Genomic DNA, 10,287 nt, shown 5'->3' on the forward strand with positions numbered 1-10,287 from the left:
ATATGATATTTTATTTTTATTGGTATAATTTTTTTAAATGAATAATTATGCTATTGATTTAAATATGAAAAGCTAAAATTAAAAAATCTTCTAGTATTTTAGTAAGCCTGAATTAAATATATTTTTACCGAAAATTTATCTTTTATGAGGAAATATTTTGTTCATATGTTATAAAAAAAATATATAAGTAATTTTAAGTTACTTTTTAAGCACTATATAATATATATATTTAATTGTAAACATATGAAATTATTTTATTTGTCTTAACCACATTTCATACGGTAAACAAAGAGAAACTAATTCAAAAATAAAAATTTCATAATATCTAAAGAATTTAATTATATATTTACAGAGATATCATAACATATTTGCTTAATATATAGAATAAAAAAAAGCAAAAATAATGATAAGAATATTCCTTTTTTGTTATTAACTTATATATGTATTAATAATATACATTTTTTTTTTTTGTAGATAATTAAGAACAAGCTTGTAATTTGATTGTTATTGTACAAGTTTTTTACACCTTTAAAAATTTAAATTTTACTTTATTTAATATATTTTTTTCTTTTTTGTACCCATTTATGTAATTTGTAAGATGCTTATATTGATTTTAGATTATTTACTTCTATATAGTTTTAAATTTTCTGTTCATAAAATATTTTTTTTTTGCACACATAAAACGTATAAGTTTCCAGTATTAATAAATGCACACCATATGCACATATTATAAATATATTATAAAAAAGTATATATTCATATAATATCATAGTTAAGATCTTGAGTAATATAACAAAATATGTTAAAATTAAAGAAACCAATATTATCAAAATTTTCATAATTTCACATATATATATGTATTTTACCTTAAAATAATATTATAAAATATTAAGCCTTAAAGCTACTATGTATTATCTATTTACAGATATACATATTTTGCATCTATTATAATAATTTTTTTTCACTTGATTTTATAAACAACTTTTAAAAATATTGTTTTTCGTATTTACATACATTGTCTAATATATGTTTTTTAATTTTTAAATGAAAAAGCAAGCAAAAAAGAATCAAAATTATGAATTATTCATATAATTTAATTAAAAAAAAAAAAAAAAAAAAAAAAAAAAAAAAAACCTTAATTTGATGTGTTTTTAGTGTGCATTCTTTATTTTTTTTCTTTATTACCTACTAATATATTTAGTCAAATTTTGTCCAATAATAACATCTTTTCATTTAGAAATATTAAATATATATACCAATTGTTATTTTCTTTGATAAATAAATAAAACTTTTTAAACCTTATTGTCTTAAATGTATTAATAATTATATTTATATTTATATATTATTACAACTTATAAGTTTTTTTTTTTTTTTTTTGAAATATCAAACGCTTTTTTTTTTTGTTTTTTAAACTTGTAATTATTTGTTACAAAAATGAATTACTCTTCCACTTTATCATTGAATGATAACATTCAGTATAAAAAGCCTTTGAAATATAGAAATAGAGCACGAAGTTTAATGCAAAAAAATAATAAAAGTATTTCATCATATAATAATAAAAGTATACATAATAATGGAACAAGCGTTATGCATAAAATAAAAAGAATGTTTGCAAGAAAGTCTAATAATTCCGTAGAAAATGTTCCTAATACAAAACTTAAAACAAGTGAAAACGAACATGATCAGATAAAAGATTATAGAAATATAAATGAATTCCCTCTTAATGTTAATCAAAATATAGAATGGCAGCCAGTTTATCATGAAACATGTAAAATAAAATTACCGGTAGAAGATAGTAGTACAAAGGTATCTTTACCACAAAATCTTGTTGATGATTGGGTGCATGATCAAAAAAATATATCTAACGAACTAAATAAATCTAGGATTAAAAATAAAGAAGATGATGAAAAAACAAATTCCCAAGATAATTGTTTTTATAGTAAAAATATGGCACAAAATTCCTGTACAAGTAACAATGAGGAGCCTTATTCAAAATTTAAATATTACTACAATTATTATTTGGTAGATGAATATTTAGAGTCTTTGATTGAATCTCAAAATAAGAAACTAGATGCAACTGGATTGGATGAAGAGGGACAACTATATGATAACGTTAGTTTAAATGTAAAGCCCATAATAATGTCAAAACAAAGATTAGAAAACGGAGTTCCATATGATCCATCAAAAATAATGAATTAATTTCATTTTTGATACTTCAAAGAAAATTAAAATAATTATGAATTAAAGCAAAAGCATAAGTTACCATTATGCGAATAGAAAAAAAAAAAAAAAAAAAAAAACGTAAAGATAAAAAATGTAACGTATAATTTTATTTTTTTTTTTTCATGTGTATAATAGAAAAAATTATATTTATAATTAAATGAATAAGACAATTTGAAAAATTAATATTTTCATTTATAATTTAATATTTTATATAAATTATTTACGTTAGAACGTAATATTTTAATTTTTTTTCTTGTATGCTTCTCTATTTTTTTTTTTTTTAACTTTAATGCTTTATATACAAGTTTTTTTTTTTTTTTTTTTTTTTTTTTTTTTTTTAATTCCTTTTTGAAAAAGTTGATAATAAAATATATGTCAATTTTTTTTTTTTAAATAGTTGTTTACATAAAGAGAAAATATTTATAAACTTATTCTTTTTAAATATTCTAGGTGACACTTTTTATATATAAAATTTATTTCAATATTAAGTGTAAATAATGCATACTATATTAATATATACAATGTTTCATTTTATTTCATGTATTAATTTATTTTGTTTTATTATCCTTTTTAACTTATTAATAATAATATACTTAATTTTTACGTAAGTTTTAATTAAATTTTAATATTCATATTTAAAAGTTTATGAAGTCGTTAAAGGTTAATAAAATAAATGTCTACCTACTTATGTATGAAAAAACTATTCATTCTCTAATCAAAAAATTAAATGGAAGTGCATTTTGTGTTATACATGAATCAATTAAATAAAACAAAAAATTAAAGAAATAATATATTAGAAACAATAAACAAATTGAACTTTTTAATGGATGCATAAAACTTTATATACATCAACCATATTATAAAAAAACAAAAAAATAAAACTTTTTTTAGAATAATATAAGAAAAAATGAATATTTTATAAGATTTTAAATGTTACATTGTCTAAAGTTTAATATTAAACAAAGTATATATAAATTTATATATGTATTGAATAAAAAAATGAATAAAGATGTCAATAGTTTAATTATACATTATGTTTGTGTTTTTTCAATCCTAGAATATCCTTGTTCATCTTTTTTAATTTTATAATAGCAATTGGTCAATCCATATTGTGATAAAACATCAACAAAATAAGTGTCATGTGTTATAAGAATAAGCTGGAATGTAGAATTATTTTTTCTAAGATCTACTATATTTGCAATTAAACTAGCTAAATTTCTTGAATTATACTTATCTAAATTTGTTGTTGGCTCATCTAGGGCTAATATTCCACATTTAATGGAAAACGATTCAGCTAATGCCAATCGAATTATGATAGAAGATAAAACTTTCTGACCTGATGAACATCTCCCTTTCATATCAAGTTCACAATTATCTTTTACCATAACAACTCGATAGTTATATGATCTTCTTTGATTAATTTTTTCATTACATTCTGTTTGAACATCTGATTTTATATAAATATAATCAATATCTGTACTAGTATATACTCTCCTCCATAAATTTCTTATAGATATATTAATTTCTTGCATTTTTAAAGAATGAAATTTAATTATCGCTTGATCAAAGGAAAAATAAAAATTGCATATGTCTTTTATTACATTTTTATACACATGTATTTCCACAATTTTTTTTTTATATTCTTTTTCTATATTAATAAATAACTTGGATTTTATATCGTTTTTTAATTTGTCGATATATTCTTTCCTTAATCCTATTTTTCCTTTTAATTCTGCTTCTTTTATTTTTAAACTGTTAATTGTTTTTGTGTAAGCTTCTATTTTTTCTTTTAAATTTTCTTTCTTTACGTTTATTAATTCGTTCAATTTATTTTTATAATTTGAGAAATCAAATGATTCATTTAAAAAATTATATATATCACAACAACTTTCATAAATATGTTCTAATTGTTTTATGATAGAATTTATTTCATTTAATCCTTCTTCCTTTTTGTCTTCTAAAAAAAATGAATTTTTTAATTCAACTATGGAATGAATAAAATTTTTGTGATGATCTAAAAATCGTTCATGACTTTTTTTTAAATTTGTATTCATAACAATTGAGTGATACATTTTTTCAATATTTATTTTTTCCTTTTCTAAACATAATATCTGCTCTTTCTTTTGGTTAATTTTTTTAGCAATTTCATTTACTTCATTCTTGATAGCTTCATTGTTATATATTTTTTCTTTAATTTCATTTAGATTTTTTTCTTTCTCTTTCTTTTTTATATTTATCCTTTCTATTTCATCAATAAATTCATCCATTATGTTCATTTTAAGATAATAATTCTTATTTTCATGATAAACATTATTTCTATTATTTATTATACGTTTTCTAATACACTTTTCTCGCATCTCGCATTTCTTAAGTAATTTAGAATTTTGTAATAAACAATTTTCTACACGCCTCTTTTTTTTTAAATAATATAAAATATATTTTTCCATTTTCTTTATCAAATTTCTAATATTCTTATCTATATTTATGACTCTTTCTAATTTTTTCGCTTTTTCTTCTATAAATTCATTTCTATCATTTATAAATGATTTCATTTTGTTTATCATATTTATTTGTTCTTTTCTCTTAAATTCTTCTAAATTTATATATAACAAACACGTATCATATATTTTTTTAAAAATTTTATTAATTTTTATTATTACTTTCACATTATGAGCGAAATTAAAATTTTTAAATATATATTCTTTATCTAATTTTTCTTCATAAATGTTTATTGATGCATTGTCATGTAATTTATATAATTTTTCATGTATTAAAGTGAGAAAAAAATTATATGAATTTATTATTTCTTCTTTATTTTCATCATTTAAATTATGATGTAATAATTCATTGAGATGTTTTTTGGTTTCTTCATTAGTGTAAGTAGCTTCTTTTTTAATACATTTTCTATACTTGTTGCACTTTATTTTCTCTTTTATATTATTCTCATATTTTTCATATAACTCTTCTTTTAATTCTTTATTTATACCATCTCCTATTTTCTTTTCTATGATATTTATTTCTTTATGTTCATCTTCACTTACTTTACATTTTTCTCTATTTATTTTTTCCTTCAAAACATATTTAGAAAAAATTTCATTATCACTTTCACATTTATTTTTAAAGTTATCTATTTTTAATTCACTGTTGGTTAAATCTCCTCCATATGAAACATAATTATCTTTAATAAACATATCAGTCATCTCAAAAATAAACGCTAATACTTTTTTATGGTTATATTTTTTAAAATTATCAAGAAACTCTTTTAATTCCTTTAAATATATTTCTTCCATATTAATTTGTTCTAAAGATTCAAGTAAAATATTTATCACTTCTTCATATGTATTATTGTTTTCTAATTCTTGTAATGCTTTGCTTTTGTTTTTCATTTCTAAATAGTGTAAAATAATATGCTCTCTTTCACAAATAATATCTTTTTCTTTATTTATTAAATCAGTGCAATTATTATGAAAGTGTTTCATTAATTTATATTTTTCATTGATTTTATTTATTTTTATGGAATATTTATTTATATTATTTTGTATGTCAGCCAATTTTTTCTTTTTAGAATTTACTTCTTCATTTATAGATATCGTTTTAATATCAATAGGATTTATATAATGTTGATGATACTTTAGTATGGAAAACAATTCTTTTTTCTTATATTTTAAATTGTTAAAAATGGTATTTTTTTCTTCTATCTGTTGATGTATATCCTTTTTGTTGATTGTAATATTTAATTTAACTTTATTTAATTGAAATTCACTGATATCACTTTTACATAAATCACAAAAATGATTTCTTTCAGAATTATCTAAAAAATTATTTAATGATTCTTCTTTCTTCTGTAAGTTGTATATATCAAGTTTTATTTTTTTCATATCTTTTTTAAGAGTACAAAAAAATAACACAAAATCATTCAGATTTTTAAAATTATTTTTTTGTAACATTAAATTAAATTCAGATAAAATGTTAGAATAATTTTCTATTTTATTTTTAATATCATCCATTTCTTTATAAATATATATAATTTTTTCCTTTAATAGGTGTATTTGATTTTCTATATTTTCTATTTTTCTCTCATATTTATCCAAAAACTTACTTATTATAATTCTCACAATGTCCAAATTATTTTTACTTAAAAAGGAAAAATCAAATATAATTTTTCTTTTCTTCAATTGGCATTTTACTTCAATTGATAAATTTTCTCTTTTTTTTTTTGTTTTTATATCCTCTTCTTTTTTATCTTCATTTTTCAAATTTTTTTCTAAATAAACAGAATTTTTCAGTTCTGTTCTTTTTATTAATTTATTAGAATCAGTAGGTTTCAATTCACAACCATTTTTTTTTTTTTTATTGTCATTAATATTCGTTAATATATCATATTGTTGTGTTTCATTTTCTTTTACATTAAGAATATTTTTTTCTTCCTGTTTTTCTGATGTTATAGATAGTGAATCATTATAAAACAAAAAATTTTCTAAAGACTCGAATAAATTTTTATCTTCTTTTATTAAGTTATAAATTTTATAGTTGTCAGTTGTTTGACGAAAAAAAACAATTTGTTCTTTCATGAAATCATGTATTTTATTATGAATAATTTGAATGTTTAAATAAGATTCATAAAACAAGTTGCAATTAGTTATAATATGAAAAACATTATTTAGTGTTTTCTTTATTTTTGAAATATGAATTAATTGATTATTATATTTTATCAATTGATCCTCATAATAGTTTGTATCTTTTTTTAAACTATAATTATCAATTTCCTCTATGTTAATAGTGTCATAAAAAGACTTCAATTGATTCAGTTTTTCTAATTTTTTTACATTATCTATGTATATTTCTTCTTCTTTTTTTAGGCTATTTAATTTTTCTTTGTATTTTTCTAACTTTTCTATTTTTTTGTCTATTTTTAAGATTCTCTTTTTATAAATTTTATTTTTTTTTAATATGATGATCTTTTTTAGTAAATTCCTATGGATATGGATAAAATTGCGTTTTAAAAAGTATCTAATTATTTTTAATTTTTTTGTATGTTTTTTTTTCATATTTTTAATATCTAATAAAATAGTTTTATCTAATGAATAACTATTACTTAACATTTTATTCATGGAATCATTTTTTATTCTGAATTTAAAATTATAATTTTTTTCTGATAAAATATTATCCCATTTTAAATATTTTTTGGTAATTACTTCATTATTTTCTATTATACAATTTAAATGAAAATATTCTTTTAACAGAAATATGTTTACATTCTTTTCATTTATATCATTTAAAAAGTTATGTTCAAAATTAAAAAGGTTTTTTAAATTATCTATTATTCTTTTTTCCTTATTATTTAAAATATTAATGTTTTGATTAATTGTATCACTTTCCTTTACTTTTGATTCATCATATAATTTTAAACATTTTTCATTTTCATTATCTAGATGTACAATTTCCTCTTTAGCTTTTTTAATTAAATCTTGACATTTAGATAAATCATTCCTAAAGAGTTGCTGAAATTTTATTAACTCTTCTGAAGTTTCTTCATATATTTCTTTTATATTTTGATATTGTTCTAAATCTAATTTAAATTTATCATATAAAATAAAATATGTATTTAAACTAGATATTATTTTATACAAAATATTACTATTTTTATTTAAATTATCTAATATAATGGAATTTTCTTTTATTTCTTCCTGATCTAACTGAATACAAATTTCCGCATTTTCAATTTCTTTTTCATTTTTTTCAATTTCTAAATTAATATTTTTTTTTTTCTCGTAACAATCTTTTATTGCTAGTAATTCATATTCTTTCTTTTTTAAAACTTCATTAATATGTTTTTTACATTTTATCAGTTCATCTAGAACTTTAGAAAAATGATCATCACCAAATAATTCATCAAATTTCTTTTTTATTTTTGTTGATTCACTAAATGGCCATAAGCTTTCATCATGATGACATAATATAACATTTTCTAAAAGGGCTTTAGAAACACCCATTAATTTTGGTATGTGATTATTTATATCAACACACTTATTAGTAATAATAATATCATCTCCTTTATCTTTTTTAATAATTATAGAATTATCTAAAGCTCTAAATGTGTGTTTAACTTTTTTATTTTTATCTTTAGAATAAAATAAACTAAATGACCTTGATATTCCTATTTGTTTATTATTATAATTCTTAATCATTAAGTCAATTTTACCTTTTATATTCATTTTATTAGATACTAAAGGATCGTGAAGAAATGATTTTCCTTTTTCTGCATTTGGAGGAAAGTCTCCTGTACAACTTACTTTCAAACATTCAATAATAGTCGATTTACCACTGCCATTATTTCCATATATTATTGTAATAGGAGATGAAAATTTTATTTTTTCAACTCTATCATCACAATAACTTCTAATTCCTTGTATCCCTATTTTTTCAAATGTTGTCATCACTTAATATTCAAATAAAAAAATAAATAAATAATTTATTTAAAAATATATAATGATAGTGTTAAAAAAATTAGAATCAAATATTTTTAATATATATGTCTCATATATTAAAATAATTGAAAAAAATTTATTTTAATTATTCTTTTCAATTTTTAATTATATTCAGGTTTAAAATAAAAAAAAAAAAAAAATATGTAATTAACACATAAATATATATTTTAAGAATATTTATACAAAATAATTCTTTAAAAAAATGATTATAATTACGTATATATATGATCTTATTTTTAAAGAAGTATCAAAGTATATTATTAAAAATTTTAACACAAATTCTAAAAAAAAATAATTAAATGAATCCTGAAACTCCATATTTAAAAATATAACAAAATAAGAACTTAAATATTAAATTTCCGTTGTGTATTGATGCGCTTTAAAAATGAAAATTTTAGTAAGTTTTATTTTGAAAAAGTAACTTTTTTCATTTTTTTTCTTACATATTGAGAAAATAGTATTATTTAATTTTTAATTTATCACATATAAAAGTTACTCTATTTGCAAAAAAAATTAAGAATTTTGAAGTTTTAAAAAAATAAGCTATTTAATTTAAAAATGAACTATGAAAAGTTAAAAATCTTTGAATTCCCCATATTTTTCACCATATATTTTTCAAAATGATTACATATATTAAAAAAAAGATAAAAATATAAAGAATTACATTACAGAAATAATATGTAAATGTGTATTTAAAAAAGTGTTATTTTAATTAATTATATATTAATTTATCATACATAAAGGGATTTATATATAATAAAAACTTATTTGTTAATATCAATAATTTTTTTATGCTTTTTTATGAAAATTAATAAAAAGATAATTTAAGGAATATAAAAATATTAAAAAAGAAAAAAAAACAAACTTCTTGGTTTTAAAAATAAATTTTTTTTTTTTTTTTATATTAGTATGTTGCACATTTATTTTACTAAAGCATTTCTGAATTCTTTCTTTGTATTTTCAACATGTAGTTTAAATTGTCTTATCTTTTTATTTGTTTTTATAAACTTAATATTCTATTAATTTTAAAAATATATTCTATGATAAATATATTCTATGATAAATATATTCTATGATTAATATATTCTATAATTATATTTTTTCTCATTTATGGTTAATAAATACTTCCTACTATATTATCTCATAGTATTTTTTATAACTTTTTATTTTTTAGATAGTTAATAAGTATATGATAAATTTATATTGACAAAAATAGATACATCTTATATGATTAATTAATATAGATAAATGTTATTAAATTAACAAAAAAATATACACTTTGTGATTTATTAAAATAAATCAAGTTTAATTAGCAAAAATTCTTAAATATTTTTAACTTTTTTTTTTTTTACCACTCTTTCTATTTCTTAAAATAAAATGCATCAATTTTTTATTATGTCCTTTAGAAATTGAAATATTTTATAGAATTTCAGCATTTCAGTAGATCTATGCTTTTTAAAAAAAATTATACGGTTTTTTTGAAATTCTTTATTTCTATTATTTTTTTTTTTTTTTTATGTAAATAAATCTGCATTTAAATTCTTTCTAAGAATTAAAGAAATTCTTTTTTTTTTTT

The 10,287-nt window shown here is 18.1% G+C and overlaps 2 protein-coding genes across 2 annotated transcripts; one reads left to right on the top strand and one right to left on the bottom strand.

Moving 5' to 3' along the window:
* Positions 1-1,434: 1,434 nt before the first annotated feature.
* PGAL8A_00134200 (conserved Plasmodium protein, unknown function) lies at positions 1,435-2,199 on the top strand (the record flags this gene model as incomplete). Its single annotated transcript, XM_028674871.1, has 1 exon — positions 1,435-2,199. The coding sequence occupies one exon, from the start codon at positions 1,435-1,437 to the stop codon at positions 2,197-2,199; it is 765 nt and encodes a 254-aa protein (XP_028526459.1).
* A 1,055-nt stretch (positions 2,200-3,254) lies between these two features.
* Positions 3,255-8,660, bottom strand: RAD50 (DNA repair protein RAD50, putative; the record flags this gene model as incomplete). The annotated part of the gene is made up of 1 exon (XM_028674872.1): positions 3,255-8,660. One exon carries the CDS (start codon positions 8,658-8,660, stop codon positions 3,255-3,257), a length of 5,406 nt encoding a protein of 1,801 aa, XP_028526460.1.
* Positions 8,661-10,287: the final 1,627 nt, after the last annotated feature.

This window comes from Plasmodium gallinaceum (genome assembly GCF_900005855.1).
Source record: "Plasmodium gallinaceum strain 8A genome assembly, contig: PGAL8A_v1_65, whole genome shotgun sequence".
NCBI lineage: Eukaryota > Apicomplexa > Aconoidasida > Haemosporida > Plasmodiidae > Plasmodium > Plasmodium gallinaceum.